General features: G+C 43.7%; 1 protein-coding gene across 1 annotated transcript in view; it reads left to right on the forward strand.

The window, feature by feature from the left end:
- Nucleotides 1–25054, forward strand: part of LOC137429562 (aquaporin-3-like) — a 119245-nt gene that overhangs the window by 83536 nt on the left and 10655 nt on the right. Inside the window, exon 6 of the mRNA XM_068119569.2 lies at nt 24693–24899. Coding sequence (XP_067975670.2) covers nt 24693–24899 — 207 coding nt within the window. The remainder of the gene's footprint in view (nt 1–24692; nt 24900–25054) is intronic.

Here is a 25054-nt window from a genome sequence, read left to right on the forward strand (position 1 = left end):
GTGTTCCAAAACTTTTGACAGAAAGGATAGGTTGGAGATGGGTCTGAAGTTGTTTAGGGTGTCAGGGTTGAGTCCAGGTTTTTTCAGAATGGGGGTAACAGCAGCAATTTTGAGGGATGGTGGGACGATGCCTGTAGACAGGGAGGAGTTTATTGTTGCAGTGATAAGTGGAGAGAGAGCAGGAAGGGAGGCCTTGACAAAGCTGGAGGGGATGTGGTCAAGAGTGCAGGTGGCAGTTTTCATTCCTATGAGGAGTTCAGAGAGGTCAGTAGGGGAGACTGGGGAGAACTGAGACAGGGGTTGGCAGGATAAGGGGCGGCAGGTGGTTTGAGGGGGAGCAGGTGCGGTGGTGGTTAAGCTGCTGTAGATGTTGTCAATTTTGCTTTGGAAGAATGAAAGGAAGGAGATGCAGTGAATGACTGGGTGGTGGTGTCCAGGGGGCTGAGGAGTTTGTTTATTGTAGAGAAGAGTGCTTTTGGGTTTTGCAGAGCCAGAGTGGATAATTTGAGAGTAGTAGGCAGAGCGGGCGCAGGAGAGGGCATCTTTGTAGTGTTGTAGGTGGTCCTTGTAGGCTTGGAAGTGAATTGTGAGACCTGTTTTATTGCGGAGTCTTTCAAATTGGCGAGCACGGGTTTTCATCAGGCGGAGTTCAGGGGTAAACCAGGGAGCAGAATGGGTGAAAGAAACTGTTTTGGTTTTCATGGGCGCAAGCTGGTCAAGGCAGGAGGAGAGAGTGTGGTTGTAGTAGTCAGTGAGGTCAGAAGGGGTGTGGAGGTCAACGAAGGGAGAAGTGGACATTTTTTCAGAGAGGGTGGATGAGAATGAGGTAGGTGAAAGAGCGTTTAGCTTACAGAAATTGATAGTGCGATAATGCCTTGGTGCTGGGGTGGGGATGTTGATGGTCATAGTGATGGCTAAGTGGTCAGAGAGGGTGAGGTCGGAGCCAGAGAGATGGTGCAAAATTAATCCAGTAGAGCAGACAAGGTCCAGAATGTGCCCACGGTTATGGGTAGGAAAGTTGACATGTTGAGTGGGTGAGTAAATCAGTGAAGTCAGTGGTTATTGTGGAGTCAGTGGAGTCCATGTGGATATTGAAATCACCGAGGAGGAGGATTGAGGGGGAGAGGGAACAGAGCTGGGTCAGAAAGTAGGAGAAGTCAGACAGGAATGATGGGTGTGGTTTGGGAGGGCGGTAGATGACAGCCATGACTGACTGCGTGCGACCAGAGAGTTTAAAAGCCAGGTGTTCAAATGATGGAGCAGATGAGATGGAGATGAGGCTGGTCTTGATGTCCTGTCGGAGAATTACGGCAATTCCACCACCTCGGCCCTCCGAGCGTGGTTTGTTGATGTAAGAATATCCATCAGGTGTAGTGAGGTTGAGTGAGAAGTCGTCCAGAGGTTGTTGCCAGGTTTCAGTGAGACAGAGAAAGTCCAGTTTATTTTCCAGAATGTAGTCGTTCAGGATGAGGCTTTTGTTGTTGAGGGACCGGGTATTGAACAGGGTGAGCTTGATGTTGCTTTGTACGGTGGGGATGAACTCAGGTGATTTAGCCAGGGTTTGTAGACAGGAGGTGCGATCGTGTGCGTTGCTGTGACCAGGTGCGCTGGGACGATGAGTGGGAGTGCGCTGAGCCGACCAGAGTACGGGAATGAAGTGACCTGTTTGTAAATAAACAAACTTACGACCGGAGCCTCTATGAGTATATCTGGGTCGTCGCTGGAGTCCGTGGGATTTGATTGCAGAGATGGATGATGGGGTGGAGTGAGTATTGAGCAGAAGAAGCCTTGCGGCGGAGTACCTTAGAGCCATGCCAAGCAGGAGCGAAGGGACGAGTAAGAGGCCAAGGTTGAGGAGGACGAGTAGGCCTTGCCGCAGCGGCAAACGACCGCAGCCGCTAATCAAGACAGCAAAGGCCGCAGCGGCAAACGACCGCAGCCGCTAATCAAGCAAACCAAGACCGCAGCGGCAACAGCCACAGCCACAGCCGCAAACAACGGCCACAAACAACGGGAGCGGGCCTGAGGAAACAGTGGAAGAGCCGGGCAGGCAGAGCCAGGACCGAGCAGAGGGCAGACCCAACGGCCAAAAAGCCGCCACGACCACCAGAAAAGCAGACTATATACAATGACCCAGTCGGAGAAGCGGCGAACAAGTAACGCCAGCGTCCTCTCCAGACCGGACCGGATAGATGGTAATTATTGGATGGTAACAATAGATGGTAATGGTAACAATAACAAGTCAAGTGAATCCACTTGGATTCCGCCCAGGTTGGCACATGGAAATTATGATGTAGCATAATTATCATCTCGGGTCAAGATTTGAAATTATGCCATGGTTTTTGTAAAATTGCTACTAGTATTCACATTATGTACTTTCACCAAAACATACATCATCATAGAAACATACATAGAATTTGGGTCCTCTGGGTCATTTGGGTCCTCTGGGTCATTTGGGTCCTCTGGGTCATTTGGGTCCTCTGGGTCATTTGGGTCCTCTGGGTCCTCTGGGTCATTTGGGTCCTCTGGGTCATTTGGGTCCTCTGGGTCATTTGGGTCCTCTGGGTCCTCTGGGTCCTCTGGGTCATTTGGGTCCTCTGGGTCATTTGGGTCCTCTGGGTCCTCTGGGTCCTCTGGGTCCTCTGGGTCCTCTGGGTCATTTGGGTCCTCTGGGTCATTTGGGTCATTTGGGTCCTCTGGGTCATTTGGGTCCTCTGGGTCATTTGGGTCCTCTGGGTCATTTGGGTCCTCTGGGTCATTTGGGTCCTCTGGGTCATTTGGGTCCTCTGGGTCATTTGGGTCCTCTGGGTCATTTGGGTCCTCTGGGTCATTTGGGTCCTCTGGGTCATTTGGGTCCTCTGGGTCATTTGGGTCCTCTGGGTCATTTGGGTCCTCTGGGTCATTTGGGTCCTCTGGGTCATTTGGGTCCTCTGGGTCATTTGGGTCCTCTGGGTCATTTGGGTCCTCTGGGTCATTTGGGTCCTCTGGGTCATTTGGGTCCTCTGGGTCATTTGGGTCCTCTGGGTCATTTGGGTCCTCTGGGTCATTTGGGTCCTCTGGGTCATTTGGGTCCTCTGGGTCATTTGGGTCCTCTGGGTCATTTGGGTCATTTGGGTCCTCTGGGTCATTTGGGTCCTCTGGGTCATTTGGGTCCTCTGGGTCATTTGGGTCCTCTGGGTCATTTGGGTCCTCTGGGTCATTTGGGTCCTCTGGGTCATTTGGGTCCTCTGGGTCATTTGGGTCCTCTGGGTCATTTGGGTCCTCTGGGTCATTTGGGTCCTCTGGGTCATTTGGGGCCTCTGGGTCCTCTGGGTCCTCTGGGTCATTTGGGTCCTCTGGGTCCTCTGGGTCCTCTGGGTCCTCTGGGTCCTCTGGGTCATTTGGGTCCTCTGGGTCATTTGGGTCCTCTGGGTCATTTGGGTCCTCTGGGTCATTTGGGTCCTCTGGGTCATTTGGGTCCTCTGGGTCATTTGGGTCCTCTGGGTCATTTGGGTCCTCTGGGTCATTTGGGTCCTCTGGGTCATTTGGGTCCTCTGGGTCATTTGGGTCCTCTGGGTCATTTGGGTCCTCTGGGTCATTTGGGTCCTCTGGGTCATTTGGGTCCTCTGGGTCATTTGGGTCATTTGGGTCCTCTGGGTCATTTGGGTCATTTGGGTCCTCTGGGTCATTTGGGTCCTCTGGGTCATTTGGGTCCTCTGGGTCATTTGGGTCCTCTGGGTTATTTGGGTCCTCTGGGTCATTTGGGTCCTCTGGGTCATTTGGGTCCTCTGGGTCATTTGGGTCCTCTGGGTCATTTGGGTCATTTGGGTCCTCTGGTTCATTTGGGTCCTCTGGGTCATTTGGGTCCTCTGGGTCATTTGGGTCCTCTGGGTCATTGGGGTCCTATATTCCTATCCTATAACATATATATCCTATAACCTATCCTATATATATCCTATATCATATAACATATATCCTATATATCCTATAACATAACATATAACAAATATATCCTATATTATGTACTAGCGAGCGGCCGCGTACCAGCCAAAGGGGTAGCCCATGGTTAGCCTAAATATAGATTTGATGACGTCATGTTTACACATCTGAGCGACAGAAACTGGCTACACATCTGAGCGACAGAAACGGAGCTTCACTTTTGGAGAGACAGAAATTCCCAGGCAAACGCTATAACGCACCAGGTTTACAACCTGTGCGTTAATAATTGGCAATAATAAAAAGTATAATAACATGACTCCCCCTGCCGTTCCCATAGTGAGCGGATGTACTAGTACATTGAAACAAGCTGAAACGTGAAATATACAAAGTTAATGGCCTTTGAAACAAAATCCACGAAAGTGACATAGTTTTTGTTATAAAATAAAATATATATATAAATGTATATATACACAAAGAATTAAGTTAAGCACCCCCCCCCCCCCCCCCCGTTTTTTTACAACCTCGCACATTACAAGTTTGTTGTCGTCAAAACAGTGTAATATACCCATGATATTGCTATATTTTCTGGAGAAGTGATATTATGGTCACATAAAAACATAACAATCATGCCGTTTTCAATATTTTATTCTGAATAATTTAAGGTGAACTTTTTGGGGAATTTTAGGCATATTTTCACCTCAATTTAAGTATGGAGCTATAGGTCCATCACGGACAGTGTGGATGACGTTTATGTTTTCTAACGTACAGTCATTGTTCTGAGAAGACCTCTAGCGATCTTTGCGTCAATAACGTGTGTAGGACCCACGTGATCGGATCACTGACTCAACCAATCACTTTTTTTCACTTTGATCACTCAATTTCATCAATGGATAATTGCTAATGTCATACCAATCATTATTTGATCTCACATACCTTAGAATATATGCCAATGTATACATATACACAAAGAATATATATTAGGGGGTGCTTACCTTAATTCGTTGTGTAGGGGTGCTTAACTTAATTCTTTGTGTATACATAAAATGATGGATGTGTTGGTTTGGCGAATTTTTATTTTATTTTATTTTTATTTTTTTTGTATACAAGATCGAGGCTCGTGAAAGAGCGAACATTAATCACACAGAAAGACAAACCGACACATAAAACATATAACATCGGGAGCGGTAGACAAGATGGGGAGAGAGGGGGAAGGACACAAACACAACATTTGAGAGCAGGGACCGAGAGACATGGAGACATCGAGAGATCTGAGAGAGGGCGAGGGCTTTGGGGGGGGGGCAAGGGAAGGGGGCGGTGGGAGAGGTATAAAACATATGGACACTGCCAGGACTTCCAGGAAAGAAGTTGGAATTTCAAACAAGGTGGATCTGGGGTGAATTAGCGGGGGTAGAAAAGATCAAGGTTTTGGATGGGGGAAGATAAGAGATGGTGGTGAACAGCTATTTTAAAGACCTGGAGGGAGGAGTGGGATTGAAGGGAGTGAGGGAGTTTGTTCCAGAGGCGGGAGAAAAGAGGAATGAAAGAGTGAAGGTGAGCAGAGAGCCGAGATTTCGGCAGTTTAACCATCAGAGGGTTGCTGGCAGATCTTGTGCGACCTGTAGGAATATTTGGGGGACAGAGCACAGAGAGAGCTGGGGGTGCAAGGCCGGAGAGGAGTCGGTAGAAGACAGAAAGACCACCTACCTGCCTGCGGTGAGTGAGTGAAAGGCCCTCAGAGATAGCTTCATCGCGGGAGATTCCAATAATTCTGAAAGCTTTGGTTTCAACAGCGTGAAGCCGAGCTAGGTGTGAGGCAGGAGCACCGGCCCATAGGGGAGAACAGTATTCCATTGAGCTGCGGATGAAAGCCTTGTATGTGGTGAGGAGCTCAGGTGTGCCGAGGAAGGACTTCGCACGACGGAGGATGCCCAGTCGGCGACTGGCTTTGGAGGCCAGCTTGGAAATGTGGTTTTCCCAAGAAAGATCATGGCAGATAGTGAGACCCAAAATCTTGAGCGACAGAACTTCTTGGAGAGGATTGTTGAGAAAGTAGATGGGAGGGTTGTCCAGTCGATCTTTTCGGAGAGACATAGTAAGAGTGTGAGATTTGTCAGGATTGAAAGACATGTTCCACTTGTTTGACCAGTCTGTGATTTTGTCCAGGTCTTCAGAGAGTGAGGAGGCAGCAGACTGCCGATCTGAGGGAAGAGGAATGGAGCGGCAGAGAGTGGAGTCATCAGAAAAGAGATAGAGAGGATTTTCGAGAGAGTCAGAGAGATCATTGATGAAGACCAGAAAAAGCACGGGGCCCAGAACACTGCCTTGGGGAACTCCAGCCTGAACAGGAAGAGGAGATGAGAGAAACCCATTCAGGGCCACACGTTGACGACGACTAGAGAGGAAGTCCGCCAGCCATGCGTGGAGATTTCCATGGATACCAAAGGAGGAGAGTTTGGTGAGCAGAGCGGGGTGCCAGACCGTGTCGAAGGCACGTGATATGTCGAGGGAGACAGCTCTAATTTCCTGTTTGGCATTGAGGACCTCCATCCATTGTTGAGACAGCAGAAGCAGCATGTCCAGAGTAGAGTGACCTGGTCTGAAACCAAATTGATGATCAGAGATCAAGCCATTGGAGAAGAGGAAAGATTTCATATCCGAAGCAATGATGGATTCCATGACTTTGCTGATAATTCGGAGAAGGCTGATTGGTCTGTAGTTGCTAGGATCTGTTTTTGCACCTTTTTTGTGCAAAGCGGTGATGTTGGCTGATTTCCAAGCAGATGGCAGTTGACCTTGAGCAAAAGAGAGGGTGAAGAGAACAGAGAGAGGGTGAGATAGAGCAGCAGAGCAGGATTTTAGGACCCGTGGGCTGATGCCGTCGGGTCCAGTTTCAGAATCAGAGTCGAGGGTTGACAGAAACTTTTCCACCTTGTCAGGAGGAAAGGACACGGAGTCCAGGAGCAGCAGGGTACGACTGGGTATGGTGGGTACAGAGAGGGATGGGTTTGGGACACAAGATTTAGAGGCAAACACAGAGTTGAGGCATTCAGCTTTTTCACGTGCGGAGTCAGCTGTGTAGCCGTTTGAGGTAAGGGAGGGGATGGAGGGGGAACAAACACCAGAAACGGATTTGACCAGACGCCACCAGGATTTGGAAGAGGGAGACAGATAAGAGAGTTCGGTCTTGAGAATGGAGAGATATTGTTTCCTGGCTCTCCTGAGGGTGGACACACACTTGTTTCGGGCTTTGTGAAAGGAAATGAGATTTCCTTCCGTTGGATTTGCTTTCCAGGAGACGAAGGCAAGTTGTTTCTGGGCAACAGCCTCACCACAAGATTCCATGTACCATGGACGGGAGGAAGGGTATGACAACTGAAGACGAGATGGGATAAATCTGTGCATGAGAGAGAGCAATTTACTTTGAAAGAATTCCCAGGATGAGTTGATGTCAGAGGTGGTAGAGATGGGAGACCAGTCCAGATGATTGATGGCTGCTTGAAGACCGTGCCAGTTGGCCTGATTGAAATGCCAGACTCGTCGACGCTGAGCAGGCTCCCTGAGGATGGTCAGAGAGATGTCCACTTTAACAAGGACATGATCAGATGATCCGATCGGAGCAGAAGAAGAGCAGCAGACATTTTCAGGGAAGTTAGTCATAACCAAGTCCAGAAGAGAAGATGTTCCGTTGACTGAGATCCGGGTCGGGAAATTGACAGATTGTGTCAGTCCCAGTGAGTCGCAGAAGTCCTTTGCTGAGGAGCCATGGCTGGTGAGAGAGGTACCCACACCCAGCCAACTGGCATGATGACAGTTGAAATCACCACATATGAGGAAGAGAGAGTTGGGATGAGTAGATAGAAGTTGGTCCATATCATCAGACAGCGAGATGTAGATGGAGTCATCACTGTTTGGTGGACGGTACAACACACATATGAACAAGAGGTGGGAGCGAAGGGGAAGCCGTACGAAGGGGAGCGAAGGGGAATGCATTGGTTTGGCGGAAGTGTTGGTTTGGCACATATGTTGGTATGGCACATTCGTTGGTTTGGCACATATGTTGGTATGGCACATGCGTTGGTTTGGTGCATGTGTTGGTTTGGCACATATGTTGGTATGGCACATGCGTTGGTTTGGAGCATGTGCTGGCTTGGCGCATGTGTTGGTTTGGCGCATATGTTGGTTTGATGGATGTGTTGGTTTGTCGCATGTGTTGGTTTGGCGCATGTTTTGGTTTGGCGGATGTGTTGGTTTGGCGCATGTATTGGTTTAGCGCATGTGTTGGTTTGGTGCATGCTTTGGTTTGGCGCATGTGTTGGTTTGGCGCATGCGTTGGTTTGGTGGATGTGTTGGTATGTGGGATGCGTTGGTTTGGGGAATGTGTTGGTTTGGGGCATGTGTTGGTTTGGGGCATGTGTTGGTTTGGCGCATGTGTTGGTTTGGTGGATGTGTTGGTTTGATGGATGTGTTGGTTTGGCGCATGCGTTGGTTTGGTGCATGCGTTGGTCTGGTGGATGTGTTGGTTTAGCGCATGCATTGGTTTAGTGGATGTGTGGTTTAGCGCATGCGTTGGTTTGGTGGATGTGTTGGTTTGGCGCTTGTGTTAGTTTGGTGGATATGCTGGTTTGGCGCATGTATTAGTTTGGCGAATGAGTTGGTTTGGCACATGTGTTGGTTTGGTGAATGTGTTGGTTTGGCAAAAGTGTTGGTTTGGCGTAGGTGTTAGTTTGGTGAATGTGTTGGTTTGGCGCATGTGTTAGTTTGGCAAAAGTGTTGGTTTGGCGTATGTGTTAGTTTGGTGAATGTGTTGGTTTGGCGCATGTGTTAGTTTGGCGAATGTGTTAGTTTGGCGAATGTGTTGGTTTGGCGCATGTGTTAGTTTGGCAAAAGTGTTGGTTTGGCGTATGTGTTAGTTTGGTGAATGTGTTGGTTTGGCGCATGTGTTAGTTTAGCGAATGTGGTTGTTTGGCGCATGTGTTAGTTTGGTGAATGTGCTGGTTTGGCACATGTGTTGGTTTGACACATGTGCTAGTTTGGCAAATGTGTTGGTTTGGCGCTTGTTAGTTTGGCGAATGCGTTAGTTTGGCGCATGTGTTCGTTTGGCGAATGTGTTGGTTTGGCGCTTGTGTTAGTTTGGCGAATGTGTTGGTTTGGCGCTTGTGTTAGTTTGGCGAATGCGTTGGTTTGGCGTTTGTGTTTGTTTGGCGAATGTGTTGGTTTGGCGCTTGTGTTAGTTTGGCGAATGCGTTGGTTTGGCGTTTGTGTTTGTTTGGCGAATGTGTTGGTTTGGCGCTTGTGTTTGTTTGGCGAATGTGTTGGTTTGGCGCTTGTGTTAGTTTGGCGGATGTGTTGGTTTGGCGCATGTGTTGGTTTGGCGCATGTGTTGGTTTGGCACATGTGTTGGTTTGGCGAATGTGTTGGTTTGGCGCATGTGTTAGTTTGGCGAATGTGTTGGTTTGGCGCATGTGTTAGTTTGGCAGATGTGTTGGTTTGGCACATGTGTTAGTTTGACGGATGTGTTGGTTTTGCACATGTGTTAGTTTGGCGAATGTGTTGGTTTGGCGCATGTGTTAGTTTGGCGAATGTGTTGGTTTGGCGCATGTGTTAGTTTGGCGGATGTGTTGGTTTGGCACATGTGTTAGTTTGACGGATGTGTTGGTTTGGCACATGTGTTAGTTGGTGGATGTGTTGGATTGGCGCATGTGTTAGTCTGGTGGATGTGTTGGTTTGGCACATGTGTTGGTTTGGCGCTTGTTAGTTTGGCGAATGTGTTAGTTTGGCGCGTGTGTTAGTTTGGCGAATGTGTTGGTTTGGCGCTTGTGTTAGTTTGGCGAATGTGTTGGTTTGGCGCATGTGTTAGTTTGGCGAAAGTTTTGGTTTGGCGCATGTGTTAGTTTGACGGATGTGTTGGTTTGGCACATGTGTTAGTTGGTGGATGTGTTGGATTGGCGCATATGTTAGTCTGGTGGATGTGTTGGTTTGGCACATGTGTTGGTTTGGCGCTTGTTAGTTTGGCGAATGTGTTAGTTTGGCGCGTGTGTTAGTTTGGCGAATGTGTTGGTTTGGCGCATGTGTTAGTTTGGCATTTGTGTTGGTTTGGCGCATGTGTTAGTTTGGGGGATGTCTTGGTTTGGCCCATGTGTTAGTTTGGTGAATGTATTGGTTTGGCACATGTGTTAGTTTTGCGGATGTGTTGGTTTGGCACATGTGTTAGTTTCGCGGATGCGTTGGTTTGGTGCATGTGTTAGTTTGCCGAATGTGTTGGTTTGGCGAATGTGTTGGTTTGGCGAATGTGTTGGTTTGGTGCATGTGTTAGTTTCGCGGATGTGTTGGTTTGGTGCATGTGTTACTTTGCCGAATGTGTTCGTTTAGCACATGTTTTGGTTTGACGCATGTGTCATTTTGGCAGATGTGTTGGTTTGGCACAAGTCTTGGTTTAGCGAATGTGTTGGTTTGGCGCATATGTTAGTTTGGCGAATGCGTTGGTTTGGCACATGTGTTGGTTTGGCGGATGTGTTGGTTTGGCACATGTCTTAGTTTAGCGGATGTGTTGGTTTGGCACATGTGTTAGTTTGGCACATGTGTTAGTTTGGCGGATGTGTTGGTTTGGTGCATGTGTTCGTTTGCCGAATGTGTTGGTTTGGCGAATGTGTTGGTTTGGCGGATGTGTTGGTTTGGGGCATGTGTTAGTTTGCCGAATGTGTTGGTTTGGCGAATGTGTTGGTTTGGCGCATGTGTTAGTTTCGCGGATGTGTTGGTTTGGCACATGTGTTAGTTTCGCGGATGTGTTGGTTTGGCACATGTGTTAGTTTCGCGGATGTGTTGGTTTGGCACATGTGTTAGTTTCGCGGATGTGTTGGTTTGGTGCATGTGTTAGTTTGCCGAATGTGTTGGTTTGGCGAATGTGTTGGTTTGGCGCATGTGTTAGTTTCGCGGATGTGTTGGTTTAGCACATGTGTTAGTTTCGCGGATGTGTTGGTTTGGGGCATGTGTTAGTTTGCCGAATGTGTTGGTTTGGCGAATGTGTTGGTTTGGCGCATGTGTTAGTTTCGCGGATGTGTTGGTTTAGCACATGTGTTAGTTTCGCGGATGTGTTGGTTTGGGGCATGTGTTAGTTTGCCGAATGTGTTGGTTTGGCGAATGTGTTGGTTTGGCGCATGTGTTAGTTTCGCGGATGTGTTGGTTTGGCACATGTGTTAGTTTCGCGGATGTGTTGGTTTGGTGCATGTGTTAGTTTGCCGAATGTGTTGGTTTCGCGGATGTGTTGGTTTAGCACATGTTTTGGTTTGGCGCATGTGTCAGTTTGGCAGATGTTTTGGTTTGGCGCATGTGTTGGTTTGGCGCATGTGTTAGTTCAGTTCAGTGAATCTTCTTCATGCTGGAGCTCGTTTTGTCATGTGAACCCTCGTTTTGTGGGAGCTTGTTTTTATAAGGTGAACCTTCATTATGTGGGAGCTTGTTACCTTCGCAAAAGCGGAAGGTTATGTTTTGATCGCTGTGTATTTATTTGTATGTCTGTATGTGTGTGTGTATGTTATTCGCATAACTCAAAAAGTATTCAACCGAATTGCATGAAATTTGGTGGGATGATTGGTTATTATACGGGACACATTTGATTAGATTTTGGGAGCAATCGGGTCAAAGGTCAAGGTCAAGGTCACGAAAAGGTCAAAATCGTATTTTTACCATAGCGCGGTCAATTTTTATCCAATTGGCATGCAACTAATGCCAAAATGTTCAGAATTCAATGCCCGATCTTGTGATATACGACATGACCCAGTGAAGACATTACCCTTGTTAGCGGTTGGGGGTCAAAGGTCAGGGGGGTCACGACCTTGCAAAATGTGCGTTTTTTGTCATAACTCGGTCAATTCTTATCCGATTTGCATGAAATCAGCACCAAACTGTTCACTGTTCTGTTCCCTACACTCCCATGCCAAGTACAGAACAGTAGCTGCGGCGAAGGTATGCGCTCTACCGAGTGCCCGTTCTAGTTTTTGTTATGTGAACCTTCATTATGTGGGAGCTCGTTTTTGTTATGTGAACCTTCATTATGTGGGAGCTCGTTTTTGTTTTGTGAACATTCATTATGTGGGAGCTTGTTTTTGTTTTGTGAACATTCATTATGTGGGAGCTTGTTTTTGTTATGTGAACCTTCATTATGTGGGAGCTCGTTTTTGTTTTGTGAACCGTTGTTGTGCTGGAGCTCGTTTTTGTTTTGTGAACCTTCATTATGCTGGAGCTCGTTTTTGTTTTGTGAACCTTCATTATGCTGGAGCTCGTTTTTGTTTTGTGAACCTTCATTATGCTGGAGCTAGTTTTTGTGATGTGAATCTTCTTCATGCTGGAGCTCGTTTCGTCATGTGAACCCTCGTGATGCGGAGCTTGTTTTTATTGTGCAAACCTTCATTATGTGGGAGCTTGTTTTTGTTATGTGAACCTTCATTATGTGGGAGCTTGTTTTTGTTATGTGAACCTTCATTATGTGGGAGCTTGTTTTTGTTATGTGAACCTTCATTATGTGGGAGCTTGTTTTTGTTATGTGAACCTTCATTTTGTGGGAGCTTGTTTTTGTTATGTGAACCTTCATTATATGGGAGCTTGTTTTTGTTATGTGAACCTTCATTATGTGGGAGCTTGTTTTTATTGTGCAAACCTTCATTATGTGGGAGCTTGTTTTTGTTATGTGAACCTTCATTTTGTGGGAGCTTGTTTTTGTTATGTGAACCTTCATTTTGTGGGAGCTTGTTTTTGTTATGTGAACCTTCATTATGTGGGAGCTTGTTTTTATTGTGCAAACCTTCATTATGTGGGAGCTTGTTTTTGTTATGTGAACCTTCATTATGTGGGAGCTTGTTTTTATTGTGCAAACCTTCATTTTGTGGGAGCTTGTTTTTGTTAGGTGAACCTTCATTATATGGGAGCTTGTTTTTGTTATGTGAACCTTCATTATATGGGAGCTTGTTTTTGTTATGTGAACCTTCATTATGTGGGAGCTTGTTTTCCTGATGTGAACCTTCATTATGTGGGAGCTTGTTTTTGTTATGTGAACCTTCATCATATGGGAGCTTGTTTTTGTTATGTGAACGTTCATTATGTGGGAGCTTGTTTTTGTTATGTGAACCTTCATTATGTGGGAGCTTGTTTTTGTTATGTGAACCTTCATTATGTGGGAGCTTGTTTTTGTTTTGTGAACCTTCATTATATGGGAGCTTGTTTTTGTTATGTGAACCTTCTTGATTTGGGAGCTCGTTTTGTTAAGTGAACCTTCATTATGTGGGAGCTTGTTTTTGTTATGTGAACCTTCATTATGTGGGAGCTTGTTTTTGTTATGTGAACCTTCATTATGTGGGAGCTGGTTTTTGTTTTGTGAACCTTCATTATATGGGAGCTTGTTTTTGTTATGTGAACCTTCTTGATTTGGGAGCTCGTTTTGTTAAGTGAACCTTCATTATGTGGGAGCTTGTTTTTGTTATGTGAACCTTCATTATGTGGGAGCTCGTTTTTGTTATGTGAACCTTCATTATGTGGGAGCTTGTTTTTGTTATGTGAGCCTTCATTATGTGGGAGCTCGTTTTTGTTATGTGAACCATCATTATGTGGGAGCTCGTTTTCCTGATGTGAACCTTCGTTATGTGGGAGCTTGTTTTTGTTATGTGAACCTTCATTATGTGGGAGCTCGTTTTTGTTATGTGAACCTTCATTATGTGGGAGCTTGTTTTTGTTATGTGAACCTTCATTATGTGGGAGCTCGTTTTTGTTATGTGAACCTTCATTATGTGGGAGCTCGTTTTTGTTATGTGAACCATCATTATGTGGGAGCTCGTTTTTGTTATGTGAACCTTCATTATGTGGGAGCTCGTTTTTGTTATGTGAACCTTCATTATGTGGGAGCTTGTTTTTGTTATGTGAACCTTCATTATGTGGGAGCTTGTTTTTGTTATGTGAACCTTCATTATGTGGGAGCTTGTTTTTGTTATGTGAACCTTCATTTTGTGGGAGCTTGTTTTTGTTATGTGAACCTTCATTATATGGGAGCTTGTTTTTGTTATGTGAACCTTCATTATGTGGGAGCTTGTTTTTGTTATGTGAACCTTCATTATGTGGGAGCTTGTTTTTGTTATGTGAACCTTCATTATGTGGGAGCTTGTTTTTGTTATGTGAACGTTCATTATGTGGGAGCTTGTTTTTGTTATGTGAACCTTAATTATGTGGGAGCTTGTTTTTGTTATGTGAACCTTCATTATGTGGGAGCTGGTTTTTGTTTTGTGAACCTTCATTATATGGGAGCTTGTTTTTGTTATGTGAACCTTCTTGATTTGGGAGCTCGTTTTGTTAAGTGAACCTTCATTATGTGGGAGCTTGTTTTTGTTATGTGAACCTTCATTATGTGGGAGCTTGTTTTTGTTATGTGAACCTTCATTATGTGGGAGCTGGTTTTTGTTTTGTGAACCTTCATTATATGGGAGCTTGTTTTTGTTATGTGAACCTTCTTGATTTGGGAGCTCGTTTTGTTAAGTGAACCTTCATTATGTGGGAGCTTGTTTTTGTTATGTGAACCTTCATTATGTGGGAGCTCGTTTTTGTTATGTGAACCATCATTATGTGGGAGCTCGTTTTCCTGATGTGAACCTTCGTTATGTGGGAGCTTGTTTTTGTTATGTGAACCTTCATTATGTGGGAGCTTGTTTTTGTTATGTGAACCTTCATTATGTCGGAGCTCGTTTTTGTTATGTGAAATTTCATTAAGTGGGAGCTTGTTTTTGTCATGTGAACCTTCATTTTGTGGGAGCTTGTTTTTGTTATGTGAACCTTCATTATGTGGGAGCTTGTTTTTATGAGGTGAACCTTCATTATGTGGGAGCTCGTTTTTGTTATGTGAACCTTCATTATGTGGGAGCTTGTTTTTATGAGGTGAACCTTCATTATGTGGGAGCTCGTTTTTGTTTTGTGAACCTTATGTGGGAGCTCGTTTTTGTTATGTGAAACTTCATTATGTGGGAGCTCGTTTTTGTTATGTGAACCCTCGTTTTGTGGGAGCTTGTTTTTAAAAGGTGAACCTTCATTATGTGGGAGCTTGTTTTTGTTATGTGAACACTCATTATGTGGGAGCTGGTTTTTGTTATGCGAACCTTCATTATGTGGGAGCTTGTTTTTGTTATGCGAACCTTCATTATGTGGGAGCTTGTTTTTGTTATGTGAACCTTCATTATGTGGGAGCTCGTTTTTGTTATGTGAACCATCATTATGTGGGAGCTTGTTTTCCTGATGTGAACCTTCGTTATGTGGGAGCTTGTTTTTGTTATGTGAACCTTCATTATGTGGGAGCTTGTTTTTGTTATGTGAACCTTCATTATGTGGGAGCTGGTTTTTGTTATGTGAAATTTCATTATGTGGGAGCTTGTTTTTGTTATGTGAACACTCATTATGTGGGAGCTTGTTTTTGTTATGTGAACCTTCATTATGTGGGAGCTCGTTTTTGTTATGTGAACCATCATTATGTGGGAGCTTGTTTTCCTGATGTGAACCTTCATTATGTGGGAGCTCGTTTTTGTTATGTGAACCTTCATTATGTGGGAGCTTGTTTTCCTGATGTGAACCTTCGTTATGTGGGAGCTTGTTTTTGTTATGTGAACCATCATTATGTGGGAGCTTGTTTTCCTGATGTGAACCTTCGTTATGTGGGAGCTTGTTTTTGTTATGTGAACCATCATTATGTGGGAGCTTGTTTTCCTGATGTGAACCTTCGTTATGTGGGAGCTTGTTTTTGTTATGTGAACCTTCATTATGTGGGAGCTTGTTTTTGTTATGTGAACCATCATTATGTGGGAGCTCGTTTTTGTTATGTGAAATTTCATTATGTGGGAGCTTGTTTTTGTTATGTGAACCATCATTATGTGGGAGCTTGTTTTTGTTATGTGAAATTTCATTATGTGGGAGCTTGTTTTTGTTATGTGAACCTTCATTATGTGGGAGCTTGTTTTTGTTATGTGAACCATCATTATGTGGGAGCTTGTTTTTGTCATGTGAACCTTCATTATGTGGGAGCTTGTTTTTGTTATGTGAACCTTCATTATGTGGGAGCTTGTTTTTGTTATGTGAACCATCATTATGTGGGAGCTCGTTTTTGTTATGTGAAATTTCATTATGTGGGAGCTTGTTTTTGTTATGTGAACCTTCATTATGTGGGAGCTTGTTTTTGTTATGTGAACCATCATTATGTGGGAGCTTGTTTTTGTCATGTGAACCTTCATTATGTGGGAGCTTGTTTTTGTTATGTGAACCATCATTATGTGGGAGCTCGTTTTTGTTATGTGAAATTTCATTATGTGGGAGCTCGTTTTTGTTATGTGAAATTTCATTATGTGGGAGCTTGTTTTTGTTATGTGAACCATCATTATGTGGGAGCTTGTTTTCCTGATGTGAACCTTCATTATGTGGGAGCTCGTTTTTGTTATGTGAACCATCATTATGTGGGAGCTTGTTTTCCTGATGTGAACCTTCATTATGTGGGAGCTTGTTTTTGTTATGTGAACCTTCATTATGTGGGAGCTTGTTTTTGTCATGTGAACCTTCATTTTGTGGGAGCTTGTTTTTGTTATGTGAACCTTCATTATGTGGGAGCTTGTTTTTGTGATGTGAACCTTCATTTTGTGGGAGCTTGTTTTTGTTATGTGAACCTTCATTATGTGGGAGCTTGTTTTTGTCATGTCAACCTTCATTTTGTGGGAGCTTGTTTTTGTTATGTGAACCTTCATTATGTGGGAGCTTGTTTTTGTGATGTGAACCTTCATTATGTGGGAGCTCGTTTTTGTTATGTGAAATTTCATTATGTGGGAGCTTGTTTTTGTGATGTGAACCTTCATTATGTGGGAGCTTGTTTTTGTGATGTGAACCTTCATTATGTGGGAGCTCGTTTTTGTTATGTGAAATTTCATTATGTGGGAGCTTGTTTTTGTTATGTGAAATTTCATTATGTGGGAGCTTGTTTTTGTTATGTGAACCTTCATTATGTGGGAGCTTGTTTTTGTGATGTGAACCTTCATTATGTGGGAGCTTGTTTTTGTGATGTGAACCTTCATTATGTGGGAGCTTGTTTTTGTTATGTGAACCTTCATTATGTGGGAGCTTGTTTTTGTGATGTGAACCTTCATTATGTGGGAGCTCGTTTTTGTTATGTGAACCTTCATTATGTGGGAGCTTGTTTTTGTTATGTGAAATTTCATTATGTGGGAGCTTGTTTTTGTTATGTGAAATTTCATTATGTGGGAGCTTGTTTTTGTTATGTGAACCTTCATTATGTGGGAGCTTGTTTTTGTGATGTGAACCTTCATTATGTGGGAGCTCGTTTTTGTTATGTGAAATTTCATTATGTGGGAGCTTGTTTTTGTGATGTGAACCTTCTTTATGTGGGAGCTCGTTTTTGTTATGTGAAATTTCATTATGTGGGAGCTTGTTTTTGTTATGTGAACCATCATTATGTGGGAGCTTGTTTTTGTTATGTGAACCATCATTATGTGGGAGCTTGTTTTTATGAGGTGAACCTTCATTATGTGGGAGCTCGTTTTTGTTATGTGAAATTTCATTATGTGGGAGCTTGTTTTTGTTATGTGAACCATCATTATGTGGGAGCTCGTTTTTGTTATGTGAAATTTCATCATGTGGGAGCTCGTTTTTGTTATGTGAAATTTCATTATGTGGGAGCTTGTTTTTGTTATGTGAACCATCATTATGTGGGAGCTTGTTTTCCTGATGTGAACCTTCATTATGTGGGAGCTCGTTTTTGTTATGTGAACCATCATTATGTGGGAGCTTGTTTTCCTGATGTGAACCTTCGTTATGTGGGAGCTTGTTTTTGTTATGTGAACCTTCATTATGTGGGAGCTCGTTTTTGTTATGTGAAATTTCATTATGTGGGAGCTTGTTTTTGTCATGTGAACCTTCATTTTGTGGGAGCTTGTTTTTGTTATGTGAACCTTCATTATGTGGGAGCTTGTTTTTGTTATGTGAACCTTCATCATGTGGGAGCTCGTTTTTGTTATGTGAAATTTCATTATGTGGGAGCTTGTTTTTGTCATGTGAACCTTCATTTTGTGGGAGCTTGTTTTTGTTATGTGAACCTTCATTATGTGGGAGCTTGTTTTTGTGATGTGAACCTTCATTATGTGGGAGCTCGTTTTTGTTATGTGAAATTTCATTATGTGGGAGCTTGTTTTTGTGATGTGAACCTTCATTATGTGGGAGCTCGTTTTTGTTATGTGAAATTTCATTATGTGGGAGCTTGTTTTTGTCATGTGAACCTTCATTATGTGGGAGCTTGTTTTTGTTATGTGAACCTTCATTATGTGGGAGCTTGTTTTTGTCATGTGAACCTTCATTTTGTGGGAGCTTGTTTTTGTTATGTGAACCTTCATTATGTGGGAGCTTGTTTTTGTGATGTGAACCTTCATTTTGTGGGAGCTTGTTTTTATGAGGTGAACCTTCATTATGTGGGAGCTCGTTTTTGTTATGTGAAATTTCATTATGTGGGAGCTTGTTTTTGTCATGTGAACCTTCATTATGTGGGAGCTTGTTTTTATGAGGTGAACCTTCATTATGTGGGAGCTCGTTTTTGTTATGTGAACCTTCATTATGTGGGAGCTCGTTTTTGTTATGTGAACCTTAATTATGTGGGAGCTTGTTTTTGTTCAGTGAAACTACATTATGTGGGAGCTTGTTTTTGTTATGTGAACCTTCATTATGTGGGAGCTTGTTTTTGTTATGTGAACCTTCATTATGTGGGAGCTTGTTTTTGTTCAGTGAAACTACATTATGTGGGAGCTTGTTTTTGTCATGTGAACCTTCATTATGTGGGAGCTTGTTTTTGTTATGTGAACCTTCATTATGTGGGAGCTCGTTTTTGTTATGTGAACCTTCATTATGTGGGAGCTCGTTTTTGTTATGTGAACCTTCATTATGTGGGAGCTTGTTTTTGTTCAGTGAAACTACATTATGTGGGAGCTTGTTTTTGTCATGTGAACCTTCATTATGTGGGAGCTCGTTTTTGTTATGTGAACCTTCATTATGTGGGAGCTGGTTTTTGTTATGCGAACCTTCATTATGTGGGAGCTTGTTTTTGTTATGTGAACCTTCATTATGTGGGAGCTCGTTTTTGTTATGTGAACCATCATTAAGTGGGAGCTTGTTTTCCTGATGTGAACCTTCGTTATGTGGGAGCTTGTTTTTGTTATGTGAACCTTCATTATGTGGGAGCTTGTTTTTGTTATGTGAACATTCATTATGTGGGAGCTCGTTTTTGTTATGTGAAATTTCATTATGTGGGAGCTTGTTTTTGTTATGTGAAATTTCATTATGTGGGAGCTCGTTTTTGTTACGTGAAATTTCATTATGTGGGAGCTTGTTTTTGTCATGTGAACCTTCATTTTGTGGGAGCTTGTTTTTGTTATGTGAACCTTCATTTTGTGGGAGCTTGTTTTTATGAGGTGAACCTTCATTATGTGGGAGCTCGTTTTTGTTATGTGAACCTTAATTATGTGGGAGCTCGTTTTTGTTATGTGAAACTTCATTATGTGGGAGCTCGTTTTTGTTATGTGAACCTTAATTATGTGGGAGCTCGTTTTTGTTATGTGAACCTTCATTATGTGGGAGCTCGTTTTTGTTATGTGAAACTTCATTATGTGGGAGCTCGTTTTTGTTATGTGAAATTTCATTATGTGGGAACTTGTTTTTGTCATGTGAACCTTCATTTTGTGGGAGCTTGTTTTTGTTATGTGAACCTTCATTTTGTGGGAGCTTGTATTTATGAGGTGAACCTTCATTATGTGGGAGCTCGTTTTTGTTATGTGAACCTTAATTATGTGGGAGCTCGTTTTTGTTATGTGAACCTTCATTATGTGGGAGCTCGTTTTTGTTATGTGAACCTTAATTATTTGGGAGCTTGTTTTTGTTCAGTGAAACTACATTATGTGGGAGCTTGTTTTTGTTCAGTGAAACTACATTATGTGGGAGCTTGTTTTTGTTATGTGAACACTCATTATGTGGGAGCTTGTTTTTGTTATGTGAACCTTAATTATGTGGGAGCTCGTTTTTGTTATGTGAACCTTCATTATGTGGGAGCTCGTTTTTGTTATGTGTTCCTTCATTCTGTGGGAGCTCGTTTTTGTTATGTGAACCTTCATTATGTGGGAGCTCGTTTCTGTTATATGAAACTTCATTATGTGGGAGCTCGTTTTTGTTATGTGAACCTTCATTATGTGGGAGCTTGTTTTGTGATGTGAACCTTCATTATGTGGGAGCTTGTTTTTGTTATGTGAACATTCATTATGTGGGAGCTCGTTTTTGTTATGTGAAACTACATTATGTGGGAGCTCGTTTTTGTTATGTGAACATTCATTATGTGGGAGCTCGTCTTTGTTGTGTGAAACTACATTATGTGGGAGCCCGTTTTTGTTATGTGAATGTTCATTATGTGGGAGCTCGTTTTTGTTATGTGAACCTTCATTATGTGGGAGCTTGTTTTTGTTATGCGAACCTTCATTATGTGGGAGCTTGTTTTTGTTATGCGAACCTTCATTATGTGGGAGCTTGTTTTTGTTATGCGAACCTTCATTATGTGGGAGCTTGTTTTTGTTATGCGAACCTTCATTATGTGGGAGCCCGTTTTTGTTATGCGAACATTCATTATGTGGGAGATTGTTTTTGTTATGCGAACCTTCATTATGTGGGAGCTTGTTTTTGTTATGCGAACCTTCATTTTGTGGGAGCTTGTTTTTGTTATGCGAACTTTCATTATGTGGGAGCTTGTTTTTGTTTTGTGAACCTTCATTATGTGGGAGCTTGTTTTTGTTATGCAAACTTTCATTATGTGGGAGCTTGTTTTTGTTTTGTGAACTTTCATTGTGTGGGAGCTCGTTTTTGTTCTGTGAAACTACATTATGTGGGAGCTTGTTTTTGTCAATTGCTCTTAAGTTAAAGTTAAAACTTCAAATATAAAATAGCTTTTATAAGTACATAATATACTGTATCTGTATCTGTGTATAAAGCCTGGTGTTGCCTTAGCGGTTCGGGTGCTGGCTTGGGATCCTAGGATCCTGAGTTCGAATCCCGGTCGATCGCTGAATTAACGCCAGGGGGGTTGACTCAGCCTGTCATCCTTCCGAGGTCGGCAAATTGAGTACCAGCTTGCTGGGATGAATGATCCCGGTGTGTAACCAGATTTAGAATAGGTACACCGTATCCCTGCGTGCATCGTAAGAGGCGACCAAGGGTTGGTGTCAGGAAGGGCATCCGGCCATAAAAACATTGCCTCAAAAAGGGAACCATGATTGTCATGGGGCCCGCAAGGCTAACCCCTGCTCTCGTGGGGAAAAATGGCCTTAAAACGATCATTAATATCTGTATCTGTGTATGTGTGTAAGTCCATTTGTATGTGCATGTGTACATATATGTATGTATGTATGTGTTTATATGAATATTTTGTTGGGGATCCCGGGTCTGTCGACGTACTAAGGGTGAGGGGGGGTTTATGAACCCGTTTTCCCCTCAGACATAGAGTCCACAGGCCGCGACTAAACTCGTAGTCGACGAGTTGCGAAGCAACATCAATCGCCAGTCTCCCAGCCACACGCCGAAGGGTTGCTGGTCACGAAACCCAATTACCTGCGAGACACGTGGCCAGAAAGTCCGGGTATTGAACCCTTGCGTTCCCACACCTTATGGTGTGCCGAGCGGATGGCACGGTATGGGTCGCGGCGTTATCTTCCGTGATTGATGGGCCTGATTGACTCGTCGAATTCGGTTTCGGATGATGCTAGGCCAATGAAGGAAAAGACGTACAGACAGGTTTGAAAAGAACACAATGTACAGCCTTTTATTTACAAGGCACAGGAAAATAGACGAGAGGCAGTCTTAGCAATACTTACCTAACCTAATCCCAACAGGCACCTTCACACACACACAGGGAATGAAGCACACCGGTTATTCTTGTACCGCGAAACGTGCAGATGATGACTTGGTCTGTCAGTTCTCTTGCGCAGCTCACGGCCGTTCAGGACGCGCAGCTTGAAGGTCCGCACGAACGACGATCCAGCTCGGATGAATTGCAGCGCAGGAAGCACGAACCAGCATGTCAGACAGCCAGCTTCAAGATGAACGCCGAGAGAGATGAACGTCGAGAGATAAACGCCAAGAGAGAGCTCGAATGATGATGGGCACGGATCTTTATCGGGTGGAATGTTCTTTGAGAAGGTTCCACGGCCTCCCATTGGCCGAGGTTGGTCACGTGCGATCATCCAGCCCTGTCTCCCCTAGGAAGGTTTCATTCCTCCTTCCCTCTTTCATTCGGGGAAGTTTTACAACCCACCATTCGTCGCCTGCCGGTGACGTGTCCACGACCCCTCATTGGTCGCTTGCTGGTGACGTAGGCTCAATCTGATTGGTCGCCTGCTGGGTACCTGTCATTGGTCGCTTGTTGGTCACATGGCCTGTTCTTTTAGCCATGCCTTCCTGCACATGGAAACGTCTTCCCTCAACCACACGGAGGTTTGAAATCCTGCCTAACAACGCATATTGGCATGGATTACTAAACATTGGAAGGGGAGCAAATCTTCATATTTAATAAGAAATAACGAACTAATGCAGGCTACATGTTATCGTGCAATTAACTATAGGGGGTTTGTTTATGCCGACATGGCGCTCAAGAAATTTCATCTTGATTGGATGAAGTTTTGTACTTGTCGAATTATGACGTCATAATGGAGCCACCTATGACATCATCATTTACATATTTTATTCCCCATGGAGAGTTCTTTACAATGAGCCATGTCTCAATTTTTTCTATCCAGCGCTTTCTGCGATATAGAGGTGCAAAGTTTTTCGATTTTTCCAAGATGGCGGCCGAACCACGTGACCTATGACGTCATAAATATCATTAAAAATGATACAGGTGGAGTTGCAGCTATGGTTAAAATTTCCTGTCAATCGGACCAACGGTTGCAGAGAAAATCATATTTATTCTGTGTGGACAAACAGACAGACAAACAAACAGACAAATGAAAAATCTCTCATAGAGCGACACTTGGCAAAACAGAACAAAGTGGAATGGCACTCAGTAGAGCATCCTTTTAACCTCAAAAATAGTTGGTGGTTGAATTCAGTTGGCTGATATGAAAATCCTATTCAAATTTCAAGTGAATCGGATGAAAATTGAGGATTTTAGAAATTAAAAAATAGTGGTTGACCTTTGGCCGACGTTGACCTTTTGGCCTAAGCTGATCTCAAAAATAGTTGGTGGTTGAATTCAGTAAGCTGATATGTAAATCCTATTCAAATTTCAAGTCAATCGGAGGAAAATTGAGGATTTTAGAAATTTGAAAAAGGTGGTTGACCTTTGGCCTATGTTGACCTTTTGGCTTAAGCTGATCTCAAAAATAGTTGGTGGTTGAATTCAGTAAACCGATATGTATATCCTATTCAAATTTCAAGTCAATCGGTTGAAAATTGAGGATTTTGGAAATTCGAAAAAAGTGGTTGACCTTTGGCCTATGTTGACCTTTTGACCTCAAACATATATAGGATTTTGCCGGACCACGAACTGTACCATTTGGTAAAGTTTCGTGAAGATCGGTTTAAAATTGTGACCTGTAGGCAAGTATAAGTGAGCGGACAGACAAACACACACACACACACACACACACACACACACACACACACACACACACACACACACACGCACGCACACACACACACACACACACACACACACACACACACACACACACACACACACACACACACACACACCGGAGTGATCAACATACTTGCAATTTTTTTTATTTTTTTTGCCAAGTTACAAACAAACAAACAGACTCAAATGCAATACCCTCTCCTCTGGCGAGGGTAACGAGTAGAGCTACAGTAAAGTACCCCGCCACCATGCCAAATAAATAAACATATACTCCAGCACACGACATCGCCGGGGCACCTTCGGGGCATGGCGACCTTGCCTTGCTCCACATAGAGATGGAATTGGGAGGGAGAGGTGTGCAATAATTGATTGACTGTAACTTTTTGAAAATTAATTAATAAGGTAATTAATTGAAAAATTAAATAATTAATCGATTATTTGCTTCATCAATAAATCAAAAATACTCTTTATAATGAAATCACTTAGTTATTGTCATGTCCAAATATCACCTTCCAAGCTCAAAAGGTGCCTGAGATATTGCCCAGAAAAAGAAAAAAAACCACCTTTAGAGGCCATTTTCCCCCTCAAGCGGGGTTTGGCCTTTTTCGGGGACCGTGGTCGTTGTTGTTTTTCGGGGACCGTGGTCGTTGTTGTTTTTCGGGGACCGTGGTTGTTGTTGTTTTTCGGGGACCGTGGTTGTTGTTGTTTTTCGGTCCCCATTTTGAAGCAATGTTTTACGGCCGGATGCCCTTCCTGCCGCCAACCCTGTTTGTCGCCTTTTTACGACACACCGGGAATTACCAGTGAACCGGTACTCAATTAGCTACCAGTGAACCGGTACTCAATTAGCCGACCTCGGAAGGATGACAGGCTGAGTCAACCCCCCTGGCGTTAATTCAGCGATCGACCAGGATTCGAACCCAGGATCCTAGGATCCTAAGCCGGCACCCTAGCCGCTACACCAACACCAGGGCCCAATAACCATAAAATAATTAAATAACTATTTGGAATGATACCTTGTGTGGAATGACACCTTGCATACCACCTGGTTATTCACTATCCATCTGTTCCGTTGTGCTCACGTGTTTGGCAGGGCTAAGGGTGGTTGGTGGTGGGTCCCCGTGATCGGTCCTCTCATCGGATCTGTTGTCGGAACTCTGTGTTACCAACTCCTGATCGCATCCCACTACCCGAGCAGCACCGAGAGGCCACCTGAGAAACCATCCTCCCTTCTGCAACACAATGACCTCGAGAACCTCCAGGGATCGCAGGCGGACAAGATGTCTGAAGTCCACGAGATGTACGTTTCATGCAAATTGATCTGCTGTGCGCACACTCCATGTACGAAACCCATAAGTCCTAATTTGTTGACTTTAATTATTTCCCTGGTATACATGGTATGGTAATGGTATGGTAATGGCATGGTAATGGTAATTGAAGGAATGGTACTATCTA

Source organism: Myxine glutinosa, chromosome 6 (assembly GCF_964187855.1).
Source record: "Myxine glutinosa chromosome 6, kmMyxGlut1.1, whole genome shotgun sequence".
NCBI classification, from domain to species: domain Eukaryota; kingdom Metazoa; phylum Chordata; class Myxini; order Myxiniformes; family Myxinidae; genus Myxine; species Myxine glutinosa.